This window comes from Oncorhynchus tshawytscha, linkage group LG07 (assembly GCF_018296145.1).
Source record: "Oncorhynchus tshawytscha isolate Ot180627B linkage group LG07, Otsh_v2.0, whole genome shotgun sequence".
NCBI classification, from domain to species: domain Eukaryota; kingdom Metazoa; phylum Chordata; class Actinopteri; order Salmoniformes; family Salmonidae; genus Oncorhynchus; species Oncorhynchus tshawytscha.
The window spans coordinates 29,072,089-29,096,329 of NC_056435.1; the positions used below are offsets into that span (position 1 = coordinate 29,072,089).

At 45.6% G+C, this 24,241-nt stretch overlaps 1 protein-coding gene across 3 annotated transcripts in view; it reads left to right on the plus strand.

The window, feature by feature from the left end:
• The first annotated feature begins 207 nt into the window (after nt 1-207).
• The window catches only part of LOC112254331 (ras association domain-containing protein 5), a 64,483-nt gene continuing 40,449 nt past the window's right edge, over nt 208-24,241 (plus strand). For 2 of the 3 annotated variants that reach the window (XM_042324253.1, XM_042324254.1), the window contains exon 1: nt 208-1,281. In XM_042324253.1, the coding sequence (XP_042180187.1) occupies nt 423-1,281 (859 nt within the window). In that variant the 5' untranslated portion in view covers nt 208-422. Of the gene's footprint in view, nt 1,282-20,225; nt 20,397-24,241 lie in introns of those variants that run through there. The other variant, XM_042324255.1, reaches the window with a different exon arrangement.

Genomic DNA, 24,241 nt, shown 5'->3' on the forward strand with positions numbered 1-24,241 from the left:
TATTTTACTATTCGTTTTTTACACATAACAATTCAAATATTTAAATACAAGTCATTGTTTTGGGCTGTATTTAAAAAAAAATATTCAAATACACAGACAAAAGTATTTAAAATATAAGACACTCAAATACGAACTCAGGTCGGCTACATTGTCATGCAGTTCTGTAACAGTAGGCCTAGAAATAGGTTAGTAGTAGTAGTTTAATCCCTGGTTAGCCTCACACCAAATCAGAAATCACCGATTAATCCCCGGATTAGGCGCGCGGTCGCTTTAAGAGTGCTCGTGCCTCTCTAGCCGGTGGCATTTAAACGTTTATAGATTCATCGTAGTGTAGGCGTCACACTAGCTGCATGCGTGCCTTGGCTGGTGCTTCAATTTAGAGTTTACATTCACAGCACACACGCACTCACATACACCGAGCCATGGCTTCAGTGAGTGTGGTAGGACCAGGACAACATCGACCGGCTCCCGACCACCAGCTAGTCTTTCATAAACTAAAGGCCGCCGGGAGGAATAAAAGAACGTTACCGTGGAAATCCTCCGTGGACATCATCCTCGGGAAGAGCTCGGTGACGCGGGAGTGCGGTTCGGTTTCGGCGGTATCAGCAGTCACAGCATCCCCACTAAACCCGTCCCTGACCCCGGGACAACAAGGAGCCGCAGCCGGGGTAGGAGGGGGGGATCCCGGGGTGAGTCGTGAGGCTCAGCCGGTGCTGGTGCCACGTAGTTCAGACAGAGAGAGCGACAGCAGCAGCCCTGACTGTGGAGACACTACAGTGGCGAGGGAGAAGGACACTGGTCAAAGCGGACGGAGCGGTAGCGGGAATGATTCAACCCGTGATCGAAGGAGTTCCCTGAAGATCCTTACAAATGTTATGTCAAGCACGTCAGCTGACACACAGATGACAGACGTCAAGTGTGACAGATCAAGCGCGCCAACAAACGGACACATGGGAGCACACTCACATCGGGACCGTCCGGTCAGAAGGCGCGCATCCCACAGCCCCAATGGTCAGACCACCAGGCTGGTGACCAAAGGGGACACCGGGGGACCACCGCTGGAGCGGTTGACACAGGGAAGGACCGGGGTCGTTAAACTCGCGCGCACAGAATCCCACCGAAGGGAGGTCTGGTCAATATTTGGCCCCCAGGAGCAGGAGGACGCGCGCGTGCGGTCGGAGACAGGAGAGGGCCACACGTTTGGGACCAGAACCGTGACTCGGGACTGGTGCGACGTCTGTAACCAGCGGATCAGTGTTCAGCAGGCGCTCAAGTGTAAAAGTAAGTAGGGTAGGCCAGCCTCTAGGCTATGACAGTAGAATACAAATAAATTCCCACTTCTGCCAGAGGAAGATTTGCCATCTGTTGCTTTACTACCAGATGATTTGATTATGATTTGATTTGGATCTCTTTTAGTCCCCATTTGGACTAATCTTCCAAGAGTCCTTAAAAATTTAAATACAATTTATAATACAAACACATTTTCACATATACACTATTACAAACATACATAGTATACTGACATAATGACCCAATAAATACTCAATCTAAAAAATATTGATTCTTCATCTACTATTGTCCCACAACATTTCTATGTATTATATTTAAATTGTTTTAAAACAATGTTTACATTTATATATTGAAAGATGATAGAGATGGTTTGTGGTTGATTTGCTTTTATGTTAGTATAGCATAATTGCTTTGACGGGTGTGCTGTGACGTCATGGTTTGGCGTTGATGCTTGGATATCGACCTCATTCCAAGGTGGAGGCTGCTGGCTCTTGTTGTGACCGGATTAATGTGAAGGGCATTGTCAGGCCATGACTAGAATAGCAATTGGTCACACTTTATTTGGATAGTCTGGATAGCCCATCTGTAGATGCTCTACAGATGGTCATACTATCAACAAACTAGGCTACATGTTGATAAACAACTGCTTGCTTTAAGGTTCGGATTAGGAAAAGGGTTAAGTTTAGGATAAGGGCTAGGGACAGGGATAGTAAATAGTTGAAATGTTATTGAGAGTCTGTAGAGCATCTACATATGTACACTTCTGAGAGAGAGAGAAATTGTATGTGTGTGTATGAGAGAGCGTGTTAGTGTGACTCTGCCAAGCATTCAGAGCTGCAGCCAGCAGCCTCCTATGGAAACCTCATTATCTTGTCCTCCCAGCCTCATCTCCCTGGCCCCCTCTCCTCCTCCAGCCTCCCTCGCCTCTGTGTCACAGCCAGAGTTGCAAGCACAGCTTTTGGATTGTTTATTATCTATTTCGCTTGGTTTGGCGACGTCAACATATTTTCCCCATGCCAATAAAGCCCATTAAAGCGAGAGAGGTGTAGAGAGAGAGAGAGCGACATGATGTGAGCGGACAAAGTTAGTTTAGGGAGTTAACAGTGTTTCGTATGTGTGTGCGTAATAATCATGGCCTACTGCAGTGAACGTGTCAGTACTGTTACTGTAGGACATCTGCCATTGTCACATCTGTATGGGGGTATTTTTGGTCACAGTTATCTGGACGTGTGACTGCTCTGGAGGGTAGGGGATGGCATGTGTGTGCCCACATTTTATTTGTCACGTACACATGGTTAGCAGATGTTAATGCGAGTGTAGCGAAATGTTTGTGCTTCTAGTTCCGACAATGCAGTAATAACCAACGGGTAATCTAACCTAACAATTTCACAACAACTACCTTAGACACACAAGTGTAAAGGGATGAAGAATATGTACATAAAGATATATGAATGAGTGATGGTACAGAACGGCATAGGCAAGACGCAGTAGATCGTATTGAGTACAGTATATACATATGAGATGAGTAATGTAGGGTATGTAAACATTATATTAAGTAGCATTGTTTAAAGTGGCTAGTGATACATTTTTTACATCAATTTTTCCATTATTAAAGTGGCTGGAGTTGAGTCAGTGTGTTGGCAGCAGCCACTCAATGTTAGTGGTGGCTGTTTAACAGTCTGATGGCCTTGAGATAGAAGCTGTTTTTCAGTCTCTCGTCCCTGCTTTGATGCACCTGTTCTGACCTCGTCTTCTGGATGATAGCGGGGTGAACAGGCAGTGGCTCGGGTGGATGTTGTCCTTGATGATCTTTATGGCCTTCCTGTGACATCGGGTGGTGTAGGTGTCCTGGAGGGCAGGTAGTTTGCCCCGGTGATGCGTTGTGCAGACCTCACTACTCTCTGGAGAGCCTTACGGTTGTGGGCGGAGCAGTTGCCGTACCAGGCGGTGGTACAGCCCGACAGGATGCTCTCGATTGTGCATCTGTAAAAGTTTGAGTGCTTTTGGCGACAAGCCGAATTTCTACAGCCTCCTGAGGTTGAAGAGGCGCTGCTGCGCCTTCTACACCACTCTGTCTGTGTGGGTGGACCAATTCACTTTGTGCGTGATGTGTACGCCAAGGAACCTAACTTACTACCCTCTCCACTACTGTCCCGTCAATGTGGATAGGGTGGTGCTCCCTCTGCTGTTTCCTGAACTCGTCGTTGTTGGTAATCAAGCCTACCACTGTAGTGTCGTCTGCAAACTTGATGATTGAGTTGGAGGCTTGCATGGCCACGCAGTCGTGGGTGAACAGGGAGTACAGGATAGGGCTCAGAATGCACCTTTGTGGGGCCCCAGTGTTGAGGATCAGCAGGGTGGAGATGTTGTTACCTACCCTCACCACCTGGGGCCCATGCCTTCATAGTGTGTGTGTGTGTTTTAACAAGAGGGGTAAACAGACATGGCTCAGGTGTCATCTGCCCTACATTTAGTCTTACTGTAGGCTACTCTACCACAATTGTTCTCTCACACACACAACCTCACACTACTTTCTGCTCTAGATCCACAGTGCAACAACAATCCGCCACTGACTCTTCCATGACCTCCTCCACTCGTTCTCTGTCCTATGAAGGCCCTAAGTAGGCCCTATGTATGTGCTATGTCAGCATGCTCCGATGACATAGTTGAGTTGTCCTACCCGGTGCATAGAGGAGAGAGCAGGTCATTGATTAGAATGATATAACACACACCTGCACTGCTCTGGGCTGCAGAGGGTTAGCAAGCGTGTTTTACCTGGCACTTTCTGTGGTGTGTGTGCGTGCTGAGCAGGCAGTGTGTCAGCAGCACTCTGTCATGGGGAAGCTGTGACTGCAGAGGACTTCGCTATAAATGAGGGGGGGGCGGTAGCGCGAGCGCGCGAGAAGATGAATTGGATGGGATGAAGACTGGAACGGAAGAGCGGAGCAGAGTGAAAAGAGCTAGAGGAAGAAAGGAGGAGAAGTGTTGATGAGGAGAAAGGACATAAAGGGGAGAGAGCGAGGGAACAGGGCGAGAGCGAGAGGATAGTTAGAGTCGAGGACAAAATGGGAGGGAGGGGGGAGGAGAGGGGGAGAAAAGAATAGAGAGAGGGAGGAGGGAGAGTAAATGAGTGGATGAGGGATAGAGGAATGAGAAAGGAGAAGGGGAGAGAGAGAGGGATCCCAGTACTGCAGTGCTCTCTGATTTAATGTGCTATCAGCAGGAGCTCACTGGAGCGAGACCAGAGACACGCTATAGCTACTGATCAACACTCCAGCAACTGAGTGTTATGTGTGGAGTTGTTGACAGTGCTTTATTCTACATCCATATAGTGCAATTATTTATAATCTCCATAACATGCAGGTTATAATCTCATAGAGCAGTTTGGGATAGACACACTAATCCCTCTTTATATATTAATCGTGTGTGTGTGTGTGTGTACAGTTTCTTACTTTAACCATCCTTGGTCTTTAACTGAAGCCACACAAAATGCATTATCAATGGACAGGAACGATGGAGAGGGAGGAGTTCTTGGCTAGGGAACAAGGGTTGAATGGTGTGTTTGGGGGTATTTGTAGTGGTAATGAACTTGGCCCCTCAAGCTAAAAAAAGATTATGGCTGGGTCTTTAGGTCAGTGTAGTTTTAAAACACACACACACACACACACACACACACACACACACACACACACACACACAGCTAATAACAGGGAACTGTGGCCGAGACTTTCATACCGATAAACAACCATCGTTCTCTCTTTTCTCACTCTGTAATTTATCTCAAGTGTTCTGTCTTTGTTGGTATTGTTAAATTTATAGCCTATAGAAATAATCCTCTGTTTACTCCTCTTGGAAGAGCACTTCCTGGGAATCATATGGCCTGCAGCACAATTCTCATCCCTAGTTCTGTGTTCCAACAGACTTATGGTATAAGGTAACACCAAGTAATTTAGTCTCCTGAACTTGTTCAACAGCCACACCATTCATGACTAGATTCAGCTGAGGTCTTGAATTAGGGAATGATTTGTACCAAATACAATGCTCTTAGTTTTAGTGATGTTCAGGACCAGTTTATTACTGGCCACCCATTCCAAAACAGACTGCAACTTTTTGCTAAGGGTTTTAGTGACTTCATTAGCTGTGGTTGCTGATGCATATATGGTTGAATAATCAGCATACATGAACACACATGCTTTGATTAATGTCAGTGGCAAGTCATTGATAAAAATAGAAAAAAGATGAGGGCCTCGAGAGCTGCCCTGCAGTACACCACGCTTTACATGTTTGACTTTAGAGAAGCTTCCATTTAACCTTTTCACTAGTGTTCCAAATATTTCTAACGGTTGCCCCAGTGTGAGTTGTTTTAAGCAGGTGATGTCAGTGTTCCAAAATGTGATTGTTACGCAACACAACAGTTCATTATTTTCCAACAAGTTTTATTTTCTAACAGTTTGAATTGTGGTGTGTTCCACCTCCTCATTAATTCACAGAGAAGGAGCCCATTTCACTGTTGCCAATTTGTTTGAAGCTTTACTGAGCTGGACAAATGTCTCTCTTTGATGGGAGTCCAAGCACTTCCCAGTGTTTCCGCAGATCAAGTATGCAGACATTTGCACAGTCTTGCACAAACCTTTTCCCCCTGGCTCATTTTTTGGTTGGCGCTCGCATTGCCTTCATTGTTGTTTTCCTTACTTTGTCAAAAATTATTATTTCTAAGTGCCTTATTTTCTGCATAATGTGTTTACTCTTTTATTCATATGTTTTGAAGTACTGGTGGCAAATCATGCATTCTGATTTTTGAATAGATTGCAATGGACAACTATGATGTGTGTAAAATACTTTTTTGAAGGTTGTACTGATTATGATGAGCTAATGGTAAGCTATTTGCCAACTATGTGTGTCACTATGTTTGTTGACATAATACAATGTATTCTGGGTGTCACGTAAATGTCTGTTAGACTAAAGATGTTATAACAAAATGAAGTGAAGGAATGGTTCACTCATCTTTCTAGTAGTGAATGATCGTGGACGACAGACCCCTTCAACATGCAAACAGACCAAACTAAAGACAAGATGTGCTGATAGAACCAGTAAAGACCGCTTTACCATTCTTGGGTAGCGGAATGACTTTGGCTTCCCTCCAGGCCTGAGGACAAAGACTTTCCTTTAGGCTCAGCTTAAATATATGACAGATAGGAGTAGCTATAGAGTCCGCTACAGTCCTCCATCTATGTTGTCAATGCCAGGAGGTTTGTCATTATTGATCGAGAACAATCATTTTTCCACGTCTCACACACTAACTTTACAAAAATATAAAATTCAAACTTGCAATGTTTTTCTTTCATTATTCGTTTTTTTACATACATGAGCACTATGGCTCACTGTTCGTTGTTGGCATCTCCTACCTAAGTCTGCCCACTTTGCCAATGAAGTAATCATGAAAATAATTGGCAACATCAAATGGTTTTGTCATGAATAAGCCATCTGATTTGATGAAAGATGGAGTTGAATTTGTCTTTCTGCCCATAATTTCATTTAAAGTACTCCAAAGTCAGCTATATTGTGATCACTGCATCCAATGGGTATGGGTACAGCTTTAGAACAAAGTTCTACAGCATTAGTAAAAATGTGATCGAAACATGTGGATGATCTTGTTCCTGTAGTCTTTGTAAATACCCTGGTAGGTTGATTAATAACCTGTACCAGATTACAGGCACTGGTTACAGTAAGAAGCTTCCTCTTGAGCAGATAGCTAGATGAAAACCTGTCAATATTCAGATCCCCAAGAAAGTAGATTTTTTGGGGGGGGGTTGTATCATTTGATTTGCACAACATGCCTACTTACTGTGAAGATGTAAAATATATATTTTATTGTGAAACAAACAAGAAATACGTTTAAAAAAAACAGAACTTGAACCCCCCGAGTCAAATACTTTGTAGGGCCACCTTTTGCAGCAATTACACCTGCAAGTCTCTTGGGGTATGTCTCTATAAACTTGACACATCTAGCCACTGGGATTTTTGCCCATTCTTCAAGGCAAAACTGCTCCAGCTCCTTCAAGTTGGATGGGTTCCGCTGGTGTACAGCAACCTTTAAGTCATACGACAGATTCTCAATTGGATTGAGGTCTGGGTTTTGACTAGGCCATTCCAAGACATTTACATGTTTCCCCTTAAACCACTCAAGTGTTGCTTTAGCAGTATGTCATTGTCCTGCTGGAAGGTGAACCTCCGTCCCCGTCTCAAATCTCTGGAAGACTGAAACAGGTTTCCTTCTAGAATATCCCTGTATTTAGCGCCATCCATCATTGCTTCAATTCTGACCAGTTTCCCAGTCCCTAAAACATCCCTACAGCATGATGCTGCCACCACCATGCTTCACTGTGGGGATGGTGTTCTTGGAGTGATGAGAGGTGTTGGGTTTGAGCCAGACATAGCATTTTCCTTGATAGCCAAAAAGCTCCATTTTAGTCTCATCTGACCAGTGTACCTTCCATATGTTTGGGGAGTCTCCCACGTGCCTTTTGGCGAACACCAAACGTGTTTGCTTATTTTTTCTTCAATTAATGGCATTTTCTTCTGGCCACTCTTCTGTAAGCCGCACACTCCACAGAGCTGGGCTCTAAAGTGGTCCTAAACGCCAATCTCCGCTGTGGAGCTTTGCAGCTCATTCATGGTTATCTTTGGTCTCTTTGTTGCCTCTGTAATTAATGCCCTCCTTGCCTGGTCTGTGAGTTTTGGTGCCCTCTCTTGGCAGGTGCCATATTCTTTCAAAAAATTTTACAATGGATTTAATGGTGCTCCGTGGGATATTCAGAGTTTCAGAGATTTTTTTGTAACCCAACCCTGATCTGTACTTCTCCACAACGTTGTCCCTGACCTGTTTGGAGAGCTCCTTGATCTTCATGGTGCCCCTTGCTTAGTGGTGTTGCAGACTCTGGGGCCTTTCAGAACAGGTGTATATATACTGAGATCATGTGACAGATCATGTGACACGTAAAGTACACCCGTGTGTAATCAAACTAATTATGTGACTTCTGAAGGTAATTGGTTGCACCCGATCTTATTTTGGGGCTTCATAGAAAAGGGGGTGAATACATATATATGCAAATCTTTTCCATTTTATTTTTGCAGAATGTTTTGAAACAAGTTATTTTTCTAATTTCACTTCACCAATTTGGACTATTTTGTGTATGTCCAATACATGGAATCCAAATAAAAATCCATTTAAATTACAGGTTATAATACAACAAAATAGGAAAAATGCCAAGGGGGATGAATACTTTTGCAAGGCACTGTACTGCTGTATCATCAAATGAATTATGTAAGTGAGTCTCAGAAATGGCTAATACAGTGCCTTGCGAAAGTATTCGGCCCCCTTGAACTTTGCGACCTTTTGCCACATTTCAGGCTTCAAACATAAAGATATAAAACTGTATTTTTTTTGTGAAGAATCAACAACAAGTGGGACACAATCATGAAGTGGAATGACATTTATTGGATATTTCAAACTTTTTTAACAAATCAAAAACTGAAAAATTGGGCGTGCAAAATTATTCAGACCCTTTACTTTCAGTGCAGCAAACTCTCTCCAGAAGTTCAGTGAGGATCTCTGAATGATCCAATGTTGACCTAAATGACTAATGATGATAAATACAATCCACCTGTGTGTAATCAAGTCTCCGTATAAATGCACCTGCACTGTGATAGTCTCAGAGGTCCGTTAAAAGCGCAGAGAGCATCATGAAGAACAAGGAACACACCAGGCAGGTCCGAGATACTGTTGTGAAGAAGTTTAAAGCCGGATTTGGATACAAAAAGATTTCCCAAGCTTTAAACATCCCAAGGAGAACTGTGCAAGCGATAATATTGAAATGGAAGGAGTATCAGACCACTGCAAATCTACCAAGACCTGGCCGTCCCTCTAAACTTTCAGCTCATACAAGGAGAAGACTGATCAGAGATGCAGCCAAGAGGCCCATGATCACTCTGGATGAACTGCAGAGATCTACAGCTGAGGTGGAAGACTCTGTCCATAGGACAACAATCAGTCGTATATTGCACAAATCTGGCCTTTATGGAAGAGTGGCAAGAAGAAAGCCATTTCTTAAAGATATCCATAAAAAGTGTTGTTTAAAGTTTGCCACAAGCCACCTGGGAGACACACCAAACATGTGGAAGAAGGTGCTCTGGTCAGATGAAACCAAAATTGAACTTTTTGGCAACAATGCAAAACGTTATGTTTGGCGTAAAAGCAACACAGCTCATCACCCTGAACACACCCTCCCCACTGTCAAACATGGTGGTGGCAGCATCATGGTTTGGGCCTGCTTTTCTTCAGCAGGGACAGGGAAGATGGTTAAAATTGATGGGAAGATGGATGGAGCCAAATACAGGACCATTCTGGAAGAGAACCTGATGGAGTCTGCAAAAGACCTGAGACTGGGACGGAGATTTGTCTTCCAACAAGACAATGATCCAAAACATAAAGCAAAATCTACAATGGAATGGTTCAAAAATAAACATATCCAGGTGTTAGAATGGCCAAGTCAAAGTCCAGACCTGAATCCAATCGAGAATCTGTGGAAAGAACTGAAAACTGCTGTTCACAAATGCTCTCCATCCAACCTCACTGAGCTCGAGCTGTTTTGCAAGGAGGAATGGGAAAAAATGTCAGTCTCTCGATGTGCAAAACTGATAGAGACATACCCCAAGTGACTTACAGCTGTAATCGCAGCAAAAGGTGGCGCTACAAAGTAATAACTTAAGGGGGCTGAATAATTTTGCACGCCCAATTTTTCAGTTTTTGATTTGTTAAAAAAGTTTGAAATATCCAATAAATGTCGTTCCACTTCATGATTGTGTCCCACTTGTTGTTGATTCTTCACAAAAAAATACAGTTTTATATCTTTATGTTTGAAGCCTGAAATGTGGCAAAAGGTCGCAAAGTTCAAGGGGGCCGAATACTTTCGCAAGGCACTGTATATGAATCTTATCTGATGTTAGCAAGTTATTGATTTTGTGAACCTTGTACTTGACTACTATCGTCCTGGGCCTGTCACCTGGGCCGGTGGTGGGTTTTCCAGTCCTTTGTGTGCGCTCCACCTCAATCTTCCTGTGATCCATCTTCAGTTTCTCAGTTTCTCAGTCATTTGGCTCACTTTGTCCTCAGACTCCATCCAGGTCTCATGTGGAGATTCTACATAGGTTATGTAGGTTACACTGTTACGTAGGTTACACTGTTACTCTTCAAGGTCCCAGACAGGGCAGATCACAAGGAAGATTGAAAACAACAACAAGGGTAGCTAGCTAGTAACCAATCTTTTTCAATAAAATTTTCAAAACTTCCCAAAACAACAAACTGAGCTCTCCCTCATTCCGAGTTCAACAGGAAGTGGCGAAGAAGATTATTTCTGTTATCCATGGTAGACAGACAGACAACTATAATACTTAGAGCAGACATCCAGTCTAAAAGGCTGGTGACAGACAGAGACCTATAAGACCTATGACAGACGTTAAACATCTCCTTATGTCTGTCTCTCAGACACTAATCTGGCTAGTTTAGGATCACTCCTCTCCCCCTCTATCCTCACTGGCTTTCCTTTCGCTCTTCCCCCTTTTCCTCTTCCTATTTCCTTCTCTTTTCCTCTCCACCTCCATTTTCTCTCTCCACTTCCTCTAGTCTTACTCTACTGCGTTTTCTCTCTGTCTGTATATCTCTTTGCTCCCTCTCTCTGTTATGTTATAGTGACTGCAGTGGGTTGTTAATCTCAGATGAGGCAGCTCCTGCTGGGCGATTAAGACTGGGAGAGCAGTCAGACGTCAGATTAACTTTTAATTGAATGTTTCTGAGGTGGCTGTCGTAGAACTACACATACAGTACCAGTCAAAAGTTTGGACACACCTACTCCTTCATTCCAGGGTTTTTCTGTAATTTGACTATTTTCTACATTGTAGAATAGTAGCGAAGACATCAAAACTATGAAATAACACATATGGAATCATGTATTAACCAAAAAAGTCTTAAACAAATCAACAGTTTATATTTTGGATTCTTCAAAGTAGCCACTCTTTGCCTTGAAGACCGCTTTGCACACTCTTTGTATTTTCTCAACCAGCTTCATGAGGAATGTTTTTCCGACAGTCTTGAGTTCCCACATGTGCTGAGCACTTGTTGGCTGCTTTTCCTTCACTCTGCGGTCCAACTCATCCCTAACCATCTCAATTGGGTTAAGGTCGGGTGATAGTGGAGGCCAGGTCATCTGATGCAGCACTCCATCACTCTCCTTCCCGGTAAAATAGCCCTTACACAGCCTGGAGGTGTTTTGGGTTATTGTCCTGTTGAAAAACAAATGATAGTCCCACTAAGAGCAAACCAGATGGGATGGCGTATCGCTGTGGTAGCTATGCTGGTTAAGTGTGCCTTGAATTCTTAATAAATCACAGACCGTGTCACCAGCAAAGCACCCCCACACCATCACACCTCGTCCATGCTTCACAGTGGGAACCACACATACTCTGCGTCTCTCAAAGACATGGCGGTTGGAACCAAAAATCTATAATTTGGACTCATCAGACCAAAGGACAGATTTCCACCGGTCTAATGTCCATTGCTCGTGTTTCTTGGCCCAAGCAAGTCTCTTCTTCTTATTGGTGTCCTTTAGTAGTGGTTTCTTTGCAGCAATTCGACCATGAAGGCCTGATTCATGCAGTCTCCTCTGGACAGTTGCTTGAACTCTAAAGATTTATTTTGGCTGCAATCTGAGGTGCAGTTATCTCTAATGAACTTATCCTCTGCTGCAGAGAGAACTCTAGGTCTTCCTTTCCAGTGGCGGTCCTCATTAGAGCCAGTTTCATCATAGCACTTGATGGTTTTTGTGACTGCACTTGAAGAAACATTCAAAGTTCTTGACATTTTCCACATTGACTGACGTTCATGTCTTAAACTCTCTAACTGTTTTAAAATCACCATTTGTCTCATGGTGAAATCCATGTGTGGTTTCCTTCTTTTCCGTAAACTGAGTTAGAAAGGACCCCTGTATCTTTTTTTTTTACCCATCTACCAATACTGTAGGTGCCCTTCTTTGCGAGTCTTTGGAAAACCTCCCTGGTCTTTGTGGTTGGTTCTGTGTTTGAAGTTCACTGCTCGGCTGAGGGACCTTACAGATCATCGTATGTATGGGGTACAAGGATGAGGTAGTCATACAAAAATCATGTTTAACACTATTATTGCAGTCCATTCAACTTACTACGTGACTTGTTAATCAACGTTTTACTCCTGAACTTATGTAGGCTTGCCATAGGAAAGGGGTTAAGTACTTATTGACTCAAAACATGTCTGCTTTTCATCTTTAATTAATTTGTAAAAAATATCTAAAACATTATTGCATTTTTACATCCATTTTAAATTCAGGTTGTAACAAAAACAAAATGTTTAAAAAGTCCATGGGGGTGAATACTTTTCTGAAGTCACTGTAACTTCCAAAATAAAGGAAACACCAACATAAAGTGTGATAATAGGGCGTTGGACCACCACGAGCCAGAACAGCTTCAATGCACCTTGGTATAGATTTTACAGTGTCTGGAACTCTATTGGAGGGATGCGACACCATTAATCCATGAGAAATTCCATTATTTGGTGTTTTGTTGATGGTGGAAAACACTGCCTCAGGCGCTGCTCCAGAATCTCCCATCAGTGTTCAACTGGGTTGAGATCTGGTGACTGAGACATACACACACACACACACACACATTTGAAATGCTTTATTTTAATCCACCAATCAAATTGACAAAAAAAACTATCCAAACATTTCAAAGGCACCTCCTTCTCAAAACAGCTAGGCTGCCCACGACAGCTGAAACAGAGCAGTACCTAGCCAATTGATTTGCCCTAGTTTTTGTCAGGCCCGCAATCTGCATATCTGTGTACGTTGCCGAGACTGCCAAATATCAGCGCCACCAGCTTGCGCCTACACCCGAGGCTGTCCAAGCATGCCACGAGTGGCTGGCATTTTAAGCAGCTTGTCGGTAAAGGCCTTCTCCATGTAGCCGTCAAATGAGCAGCCCACTTCCAAAAGGAGCACCTCCCCCTGGCCTCCACCCACAACAACAATATCTGGCGTGTTTGGCCCACAGGAAAACGCATCAACCACATCAAACCAGCTTCCCCTTACACAAGAATGTTTCTTCACGTGTGCTGTTGATGAGACTACTCGTCTCACCTCGTTTGCTATCAGGTCGATTAGGTGGTAATGTCTAACAATGTACAAATCCTTTGCCATTCATAATCCATGACGTTACACTCATGTAGAATACAAAATGGGTCATGGTTTGCAGGGTACCAGTGTGATAGATTATATTTTGTTGGGAGAACTTGCAGCCTTGCCTTAACAGTAAAGATGACACACACAGACTTTAAAACCTCTATGCTCCTTTGAGACCCCTCTTTCAAAGTCCCCGAAGATGGCTTTTATTTATTTATTTATTTATTAAGGTCAAATACAAACATACACATATCTCGGTCGCCCATGCTGTTTCAATATTTAAATCATTCGATTTTTCTATTGTGTTAATGATGGAGGATTGATTGATTTCCAAATGTTTTATATACGTTTTATTCAAGATGAGGGATGAGAAGAGACTAGTCCATCCCATCGGGTATTTCGCTACACCTCCAATTTGTCATGTCTTGAAATATTTGGACAGACGAATTCAAAGTAATTTTACATTGTAATACTTCTGACAGCCAACTTTCTAGCTCCGCCCATAACTTTTGGACTTTATAGAATTCCCCAGAAAGCATGGATTATTGAATCATTCTTAGTTTTAAACTTAAGACATGACCTGTACATTGGAGGGCCTTGGTGTAACATAGCCAACAGGTGAAGGGGCTGCCTACTAAATTACCTGTTGGGGCCGGCAAAAAATGGCAGTGTGGAAGATCAAGAAATATGAGATGCAGGGGGCGGGGTGTGCTGACTCCAGAGCTGTGCTGACTCCAGAGCTGTGCTGACTCCAGAGCTGTGCTGACTCCAGAGCTGTGCTGACTCCAGAGCTGTGCTGACTCCAGAGCTGTGCTGACCCCAGAGCTGTGCTGACCCCAGAGCTGTGCTGACCCCAGAGCTGTGCTGACCCCAGAGCTGTGCTGCTGTGGCTGGTGCGGGCTCCGCTCAAACTGGACCATGTAATATAGGGTGTGGGCGTCAGGGGGGTGCTATGTACAGTGGATGAGAAGGGGGTTAGGTTTGGTTCTAACTTTCTAGGTCCGTTAAAATGAAGTGAAGTTTGTGCTATTAATTATGTAACTATTTGGGATTTATTGACACCGTTTTCCATCCATTTCTATAGCGGACCCTTGTGCAAAACTGAGTCAAAAGTATTTTTTTAAATCAACCAAGCATGAGAAGACTTTGCTTTTGTTTTGCTTGTCAAATAGGTTGTCAATTTGTCAGTTAGGTTGTACAGGGTGAATACGTGGTCTGTCGTACGGTAATTTGGTAAAAAGACAATTTTGTTATTTGCTCAGAACATTATTTTCACTGTGGTGTAGAAGTTGTTTATGGTAATGCCGGGGATTTTCCCAAGGTTGCTGTTGAGTCATATCCCACTGTAGTTATTGGGGTCGAATTTGTCTCCTTTTTTTGTGAATTGGCGTCATTAGTCCATGGTTCCAAATATTGGGAAAATGCCACAGCTAAGGATGATGTTAAAGAGTTTAAGTGTAACCAATTTGCGGTCTGGATATTTTATCATTTAATTTAGGATTACCATCAAAACCACAGGCCTTTTTGGGTTGGAGGGGTTTGTAGTTTGTTCTGTAGTTTAACCAATGTAATTGGATAATCCAGTGGGATCCGGTAGTCTTTAAAAGCTGATTCTAAGATTTGTAATAGATCATGCATATGTTTTTGCTGTTTGTTCTTTGTTATAGGGCCAAAAAGATTGGAGAAGTGGATTTGGATTAATGTCTCTTCGTGTTGTTGTTTGTTAAATAAGTTCAAATTTTCCCAGAAGTGGTTAGATTCTATGGAAATTACATTGAGCTGGTTTCTGACGTGTTGTTCCTTATTTTTCTTTAGTGTATTTCTATGCTGTTTTAGTGTTTCACCATAGTGAAGGCGTAGGCTCAGGTTTTCTTTGTCTCTGTGGATAGGTTTCTCAATTTATTTCTTAGGTTTTTGCATTCTTCTTCTTCTATCTTCTCTCTGCTTTCTCTCCTGTTCTCTCTCTCTCTGCTTTCTCTCCTGTTCTCTCTCTCTCTGCTTTCTCTCCTGTTCTCTCTCTCTCTGCTTTCTCTCCTGTTCTCTCTCTCTCTCTCTCTCTCTCTCTCTCCAGGGAGGCAGGCAGGTGTGGGGTCGGCCTCTGGTCACTGCTCCCACAGGAAAAGATGTGGAGTGACACTGCCACTGATAACACAGCATGCAGGTTGACAAGCAGGGGACATTTGAGCAGAAACAACCATGAATTAGTTAAATACAGAACAAACACTGAAAGCAGAAAAAATAGGAGATCAACCGCCCTTCTCGTGCAGTGAGCCTGTTCAACCGCCCTTCTCGTGCAGTGAGCCTGTTTATTTTGGCCTGTAGCGATGTGTGTCACTGTTGCATTAGGCCTTACAAAGCTCTCTCCGTTGGTACCTAATCACCTTCTATACTCTACATATTCCCTTCCTATGCCCTCCCTACAATATAACCTCTGTCCTCCCCTACCCTTCATATACCGTGTCCCTTTCCTATGCTCCCTACCCTAAACCCTATGCCCTCCCCCATCTCCTACACAGTGCTGGCCTTGTCCTCAGCAGCAGCCATCGTAGTATGACTGGGTGTTTCTTTCTCAAAGCTCCATGGACTCCAGCAGAGGAAGTAGAGTGTGTTAATATCTCTTAGCTTCCTGTACTAACATACCACTGCCACCAGCATAGCTACGAATGTCTAACATAACCCCTCCTGACCACGCTAGTGTCATCTGAGCAGAGAGTTCAACATTGGGCCAGCCAGGCAGGAAGATATTTTTTAAAGTGTGTGAAGGTTGGTTGTATGTGTCCGTCATAGAGAAGTTGCTGCCTCTGAGCTTTCAATTCACCCCTTCATGATTTCATTTTTTTCGTTTTATTTAGCCATTATTTAACTAGGCCAGTCAGTTAAGAACAGATTCCTATTTTACAATGACGGCCTACCCCGGCCAAACCCTCCCCTAACCCAGACGACAGTGTGCCAATTGGGCGCCACCCTATGGGACTCCCGATCACGGCCGGTTGTGATACAGCCCAGGATCGAACCAGGGTCTGTAGTGACGCCTCTAGCACTGAGATGCAGTGCTTTAGGCCGCTGCACCACTCGGGAGCCCCATAAAATGATGAGTGTATGGCATGCATGGTTAGGGTTGAGCCAGGGTGTGGACATGGAGCTAGTGTTAGGGTTATGGCTAGGGTTAGGGTTGGGCCAGGGTGTGGACATGGAGCTAGTGTTAGGGTTATGGCTAGGGTTAGGGTTGGGCCAGGGTGTGGACATGGAGCTAGTGTTAGGGTTATGTCTATGGTTAGGGTAGGGTTGAGCCAGGGTAGACATGGAGTTAGGGTTATGGCTAGGGTTATGGTTGGGCCAGGGTGTGGACATGGAGCTAGTGTTAGGGTTATGGCTAGTGTTAGGGTTGAGCCAGGGTGGACATGGAGCTAGTGTTAGGGTTAGGGTTGAGCCAGGGTAGACATGGAGCTAGTGTTAGGGTTATGGCTAGGGTTGGGGTTAGGGTTGAGCCAGGGTGGACATGGAGCTAGTGTTAGGGTTATGGCTAGGGTTAGGGTTGAGCCAGGGTAGTGATACAGCCCAGGATCGAACCAGGGTCTGTAGTGACGCCTCTAGCACTGAGATGCAGTGCTTTAGGCCGCTGCACCACTCGGGAGCCCCATAAAATGATGAGTGTATGGCATGCATGGTTAGGGTTGAGCCAGGGTGTGGACATGGAGCTAGGGTTAGGGTTATGGCTAGGGTTAGGGTTGAGCTAGGGTGTGGACATGGAGCTAGGGTTAGGGTTAGGGTTGAGCCATGGTGTGGACATGGAGCTAGTGTTAGGGTTATGGCTAGTGTTAGGGTTATGGTTATGGCTAGTGTTAGGGTTGGGCCAGGGTGTGGACATGGAGCTAGGGTTAGGGTTATGGCTAGTGTGTGGACATGGAGCTAGTGTTAGGGTTATGGCTAGTGTTAGGGTTATGGCTAGGGTTAGGGTTAGGGTTGAGCCAGGGTGGACATGGAGCTAGGGTTAGGGTTAGGGTTGAGCCAGGGTGGACAGGGGGCTAGGGTTAGTGTTAGGGTTGAGCCAGGGTGGACATGGAACTAGGGTTAGGGTTAGGGTTGAGCCAGGGTGGACATGGAGCTAGGGTTAGGCTTAGGGTTGAGCCAGGGTGGACATGGAGCTAGGGTTAGGGTTATGGCTAGTGTTAGGGTTATGGCCAGGGTTAGGGTTGAGCCAGGGTGGACATGGAGCTAGGGTTAGGGTTAGGGTTGAGCCAGGGTGGACATGGAGCTAGGGTTAGGGTTAGGGTTGAGCCAGGGTGGACATGGAGCTAGGGTTAGGGTTAGGGTTGAGCCAGGGTGGACATGGAGCTAGGGTTAGGGTTAGGGTTGAGCCAGGGTGGACATGGAGCTAGGGTTAGGGTTAGGGTTGAGCCAGGGTGGACATGGGGTTAGGGTTAGGGTTGAGCCAGGGTGGACATGGAGCTAGGGTTAGGGTTAGGGTTGAGCCAGGGTGGACATGGAGCTAGGGTTAGGGTTAGGGTTGAGCCAGGGTGGACATGGAGCTAGGGTTAGGGTTAGGGTTGAGCCAGGGTGGACATGGAGCTAGGGTTAGGGTTAGGGTTGAGCCAGGGTGGACATGGAGCTAGGGTTAGGGTTAGGGTTGAGCCAGGGTGGACATGGAGCTAGGGTTAGGGTTGAGCCAGGGTGGACATGGAGCTAGGGTTAGGGTTATGGCTAGTGTTAGGGTTATGGCCAGGGTTAGGGTTGAGCCAGGGTGGACATGGAGCTAGGGTTAGGGTTAGGGTTGAGCCAGGGTGGACATGGAGCTAGGGTTAGGGTTAGGGTTGAGCCAGGGTGGACATGGAGCTAGGGTTAGGGTTAGGGTTGAGCCAGGGTGGACATGGAGCTAGGGTTAGGGTTAGGGTTGAGCCAGGGTGGACATGGAGCTAGGGTTAGGGTTAGGGTTGAGCCAGGGTGGACATGGAGCTAGGGTTAGGGTTAGGGTTGAGCCAGGGTGGACATGGAGCTAGGGTTAGGGTTAAATATAAAACATAAGGAAGTGGTTAAACTGTTATGGCTGCCCAGGGATGCATATCAACAAGTGATATTGTTTTCACGTAAGAGCCTCCTATATCTGTTACTAACGTGTGTCTGTGTGTGTGTTTAGGCCGGTGCAGTTCTCCTGTATGTGTGACAGATCTGTGGGGAGTTTTACTCAGGCTAAATTTAGGGTGCCCTTGACAGGTCCTGGGACTGCGCAGAGGTGTGTGTGTGTGAACCGCCTTGTCTTAAAGGATGTTAAAGGGAGGAGGAGAGGGCACACAGCAGGCGTTCCAGCTACAGCGGAGACCAGTGCTTAAAGGGATACTGCGGGATTTTAGCAATGAGGCCGTTTATTAGGGTTGGACGGTATCCAGATTTGCATATCGTCACACCATCCTTTTCTCACCCCGGGATTCATGGTATTACCGGTTTAGTACACAAGTGAGTCCAAAAGGGGGATGTGCATCTCCATATTAGTGTATAATATAGATATTATTATGTCATATAGGTGTGTGTGTGTCTGTCTGTCTGTGTGGTTTTTTTTTTTAATGTTCATTAATGGTGACATTTATATGCAGTGTAAAGAAGTGTGTGATTGATGAGGGCTGGAACATCCTGTGTCTCCAAACTCCTCAGGCTCAGAAGTAGGGCAGCCCTCTCTCTTTTCTCCAGCGCATATTAATAGCCATTAGTGTGTATCATATACACCAAGATACGCACGCAGACACACACGTCACAAACACACACACACACACACACACACACACACACTGCCGGTGCGATGCATGTCATTTACAATAATACGATTTCCCACCATCTCTGTGATGTTTTGTGGTGAATCATTTCAGTTCATCAGGCTATGACACACACACAACACACAGAGAGAGAAAGAGAGAGAGGGACATTCATTGGGGCTCTGTCTCTTTAAGCTGTTTGCTGCTGCAGAGTGTGTGGGTGCTGCAGCAGAGGCACTGAGAGGGAGAGAGAACGAGAGAACCCCGGAGTCCGTCAGCTACAAAACAAGTGAATGAGAGAGAGATATTCCAGTGGAGGGGACAGGAGAAGCGTGAGGGTAGTGGTACATGTGGGCAGTAAGGAAGCGGTTGGCAGAGGAGGAGGAGGAAGTATAGGCAAGCTGAGGTTTGAGGACTTTGAAGGGTAGAGGTGTGTGTGTGCGCAAACTAGCGGAGTGGTACGGGAGGAAGGGGTGTTGATCATGAGTGTGTGTATGTGTGAGGTAAGAGCCGTGTAAGTGTGTGTTAAGTGTGTGTGTGTGTGTGTACGGGGTGGCAAAGCGAGAGGTGGACGGGGTGCTGGTTCGGAGCGTGGCACAGCTGGGCGAGTGGTGGCGCTGGGATGGCGGGCACTGGGGAGGCTGGCGAGCTGGCAGCCCTCGGACCGACAGGGAGCCCCTCAGCCGCGGGCAGGAGAGGGGCAGAGGGCACACGCCAGGGAGCGCTGTTGGGCTCGGGTACAGGACAGCGCCCGCAGGCTGGTGCCATGCTCCCAGACAGGCACAGGTAGCGCCGTTGGTTACGGGGCGGCGGGTAGAGGAGGGGGAGCGAGAGGGGGAGGCGGGGGAGAGCGGTGAGGGTGTGAGCCAGGTTAGAGCTTCTCAATCCTTGTCTCTGCGTGTGAGGGCTGAGGTGGGTGGTGAAGGAGAGGGGGAGTTGGGGGGTGAGGATGGCGATATGGGCAGTGCGTGTTTCGGTCAGGTGTCCAGGCGTTTGGGCCGGCTGTTACGGCGCCTGCCCAAGTCTCGCTCCTGGAGTGACGGACTTCGGATGCTCCGCAGAACCAGCTCCAATGGATCACTCATCAACTCTTCCTCAGGTATGGAGGGAGGGAGGGATGGAGGGAAAGAGTAAGAGAAGATGGGGGATGGATAGGAGTGTCAGAAAGAGTGGGGAGAAGATGGCAAGATGTGGAAGATGATAGGAGGGGATGACGGAGGATGAGGAGACTGGACAAGCGGTAAGAGCAGAGGAAGAAAAGGATACAGGGGAGAAAAGAGGGAGGCGGTGGGTGTATTGTTACATTGTGTGTCACAGGGGACAGCTCTGCAATGACCATTTTGTATGCTGGTACTCTGAATCTCTCTCTCCCCCTGTCTATCTCTCTGATCTCTCTCTCTCTCCCTTTCCCTCTATTGTGTTGCGTAAATGTGTGGGGATGAATAGATAGAGGGATACAGAAAGAGAGTCATCAACACAGTGGAGCTTCTGGAACTCTTCCCCCAAACAGGGCATAGGGATTATCCACACACTGTTCAGTGAACCGACTCCCCTCCACTGGCAGTGTTCTATCACAGGCCATCCAGGTCATGCATATTCTACGTCTCTGAATGTCAGCCCCTGATAAATGTGTTATATTAAACCTGATCTGTAAACTGATGGGACGATACCATAAAACCAGATTATAGACGCCCGCCTGTGGTCTGTTGGGGGAATATGATATTCGAGCTGGCTGTTGTAGGGGCCCGGGAATGGAGTTTTTAGCATCGACCCTAGCGCGTGTTTGTTCCCAGAGAAAGGGGAACGACTGACGCAGTTGTGTCGACTGATAAATATAGATGGCACAATGGTAGGAGAAATAACGTAATAAGGAGAGCCAGATCGATAGATTTACATAGGGAAAGAAGAAAAGAGACTGAAGTGTTTGTGTGTGTGCGCCCATGCATTTGTGAGTGTGTGGACCATTTTACTTCAACGGTGGCAGGATAGCCTCGCGGTTGAAGAGCTTTGGGCCAGTTACCGAAAGGTCGCTGGTTCGAATCCCCGAGCTGACTAGGTGAAAAATCTGTCGACGTGGCCTTGAGCAAGGCACTTAACCCTAATTGCTCCTGTAAGTCTCTCTGGATAAGAGCGTCTGCGAAATGACTAACAAGTAAAAATGAAAGGGTGTTTTCTTCTAGACCTGTCTGTGTAGGGCTGATAAGGTCCTGACCAGAACTCATCACTACGCCTGTGTGATGCCACAGCCTCTAGAGACTCCTATATCAATCAGGGCTAGTGGAGAAGTTTAAATAGCTCCGTTTAAAAGCAGTTTAAATAGCCTAAAGAGCTCCTTCAGATTCCACAGTTCCTTTTCTACTTAATCGTAGATCATTGCTGACTTCTCTTCTCCTCTAGCTGTCATTGACATGATTCAGTGTACCAGGGCTTCTGTGTTGACCTAACTAACTGACCAAGATGGCGGATGGAATCCAGTCATCTTCCGGCCCCACCTCCCCTGCTGTCCCCCACTCTGCTTTACAAATAGAACTGTTGACTTGCTGCTTCTGTTGTCTCTGGTGTCCTCCTGTCTAAGGGCCCCAGGGGCCAGAAGTTTTTTTTCTCAGGAAAACCTCCTGGCCTCCAGTCGCTGAGTGTGTTAGTGTGTTTTTCTCATTGGACTGCTGCGTTCCTCTGCCCTGACACGCTGGTTATATCTGGTGTGTGTGTGTGTGTGTGTGTGTGCACGCGCCATTTCATACCATGAATTCTGTCTGAAAAACATTGATCTGGTATATTTTATTCCTATTGTGTTACTATTGAATTGTTGGTATTAAAAACTGTTTGGCATTGGCTCGTAAGCACGTTGTGTGCCTCACATGCGACAAATGCAATTTCACACACCTTTCATCCATCTCTCACAACATCTCCCTTTCATTGGCTATCTCTAGTTCTCTCAAAATCTGCCCCCTGTGTGTGATTTGGCTAGCTGCGTTTTCAGGGGGTCTCTCTGCTGTGTGTGATGTCAGCTGTAGACAAGCACACAGATGCGTTCGACATGTGTGTTCTGTTAGATAATGTCCTGGCCTTCTCTCCTCTGTTGCCTGGGAGACGGGGACAGTTCTGTGTTTTGGTTTGGCCTCCTGTGGGAGCTGTAGCCTGTAAGAACTGAGGAAGGAAGGAGTGGTAGGGAGATTCAGATTGGTGTTACTGTATCCAGCAGGGACCAAATACACACACACACACCGGAGCTTCAGAGGGGGATAGCAGAGCATTTTGGTTTAGCTTAAGGGTTTGTTGACTTTGGCTGGTATAGGCGGGTCAGAGCACGAGCTGTTTATTCAGGCTTTATCCAGGCTGGGTGAGCGGCTGGTGGGCACAGATGGATGTATATGAGAGGGAGAGACGGGAACAGGGAAGTGTCCGTGATGGAAGAGAGGTGTGGAGGACTGTAGCAGTGCTACCACAGAGGGACATAGCTGGTCTCAAGGTTACAGTCTCTGGCACCAGAAAAGTCTGCTGACGGAGGTGAATCTGAGAGAAAAGGAGGGGGGAGATATACAGAACAGAGTAGGAGAGAGAGAGAGGGGTGTCAGCATAAAAGGTCCTGGTGACTGTCACACACAAACACACACACACACACACACACACACACACACACACACACACACACACACACAGAGAGATCAGTGTTTCCCCTCTTTCGTAAAAGCCCCCCTGAGTTCCAGGTACTGCAGGGGGATTCTCCAGCTCTGACCACAGCACGGCTCAGGGAAGCACCACACCGCCCCATAGTGTTCTGTCCCTATAGGGGAAGGGCTTCTGCAGAACCCAAAAGGAACGAGAGGGATAGAGGGCAAGGAAGACAAGTAGAGAGAGCGAGAGAGGTTATACGAGTTGTGCTGGGGAAAGTCCAGTTTCTTCAGCAGTGCCTGTAGGGGAAGTGAGGTTCAGTACAGTAATGCCACAGTGCGGTGTGAGGGAAGTGACTCTTTAGACAGAGGGCTTGTTTGACAAGGAGGAGATTCCTTATGCTGGCTGGGGGAGTTTAGAGCCCAGAGCCTCGGGGAGAATGACTGTGTGGAGTTTCAAAGTTTATTCGCCACGCACACGGGATACAACAGGTGTAGTAATACGAGACAGTGAAATTCTTACCTTTTTAAAATTCTTAGCTCGTTCCCAACAATGCGGTGATAAGAATAACGGGAAATAGAATAAAAATGAAAAGTTAGAATAAAAACCACACAAGAACTAATGAGAGTGAAAGAACACAAGAATCCAGGTTGATACAGATTAGGTCCAGTACTTTAGTCAATGTGCAGGGTTACTGGAGCTGTTGAGGTGGGTTTATACATAAAAAGTGACTGGTAGCAGGAAATCCATATACAGTTGAAGTCGGAAGTTTACATACACTTTGGTTGGAGACATTGAAACTTGTTTTTCAAACACTCCACACATTTCTTGCGGACGAGGAACTTAAAGGAACTTAAAGTTTCTTCAAAACTATAGTTTTGGCAAGTCGGTTAGGACATCTACTTTGTGCATGACACAAGTCATTTTAACAACAATTGTTTACAGACAGATTATTTCCCTTATAATTCACTGTATCACAATTCCAGTGGGACAGAAGTGTACATACACTAAGTTGACTGTGCCTTTAAACAGCTTGGGAAATTCCAGAAAATGATGTCATGGCTTTAGAAGCTTCTGATAGGCTAATTGATGTCAATTAGAGATGTACCTGTGGATGTATTTCAAGGCCAACCTTCAAACTCAGTGCCTCTTTGCTTGACATCATGGTAAAATCAAAAGAAATCAGCCAAGACCTACAAAAAAAATTGTAGACCTCCACAAGTCTGGTTCATCCTTGCGAGCAATTTCCAAATGCCTGAAGGTACCATGTTAATCGGTGCAAACAATAGTACACAAGTATAAACACCATGGGACCATGCAGCTGTCATACTG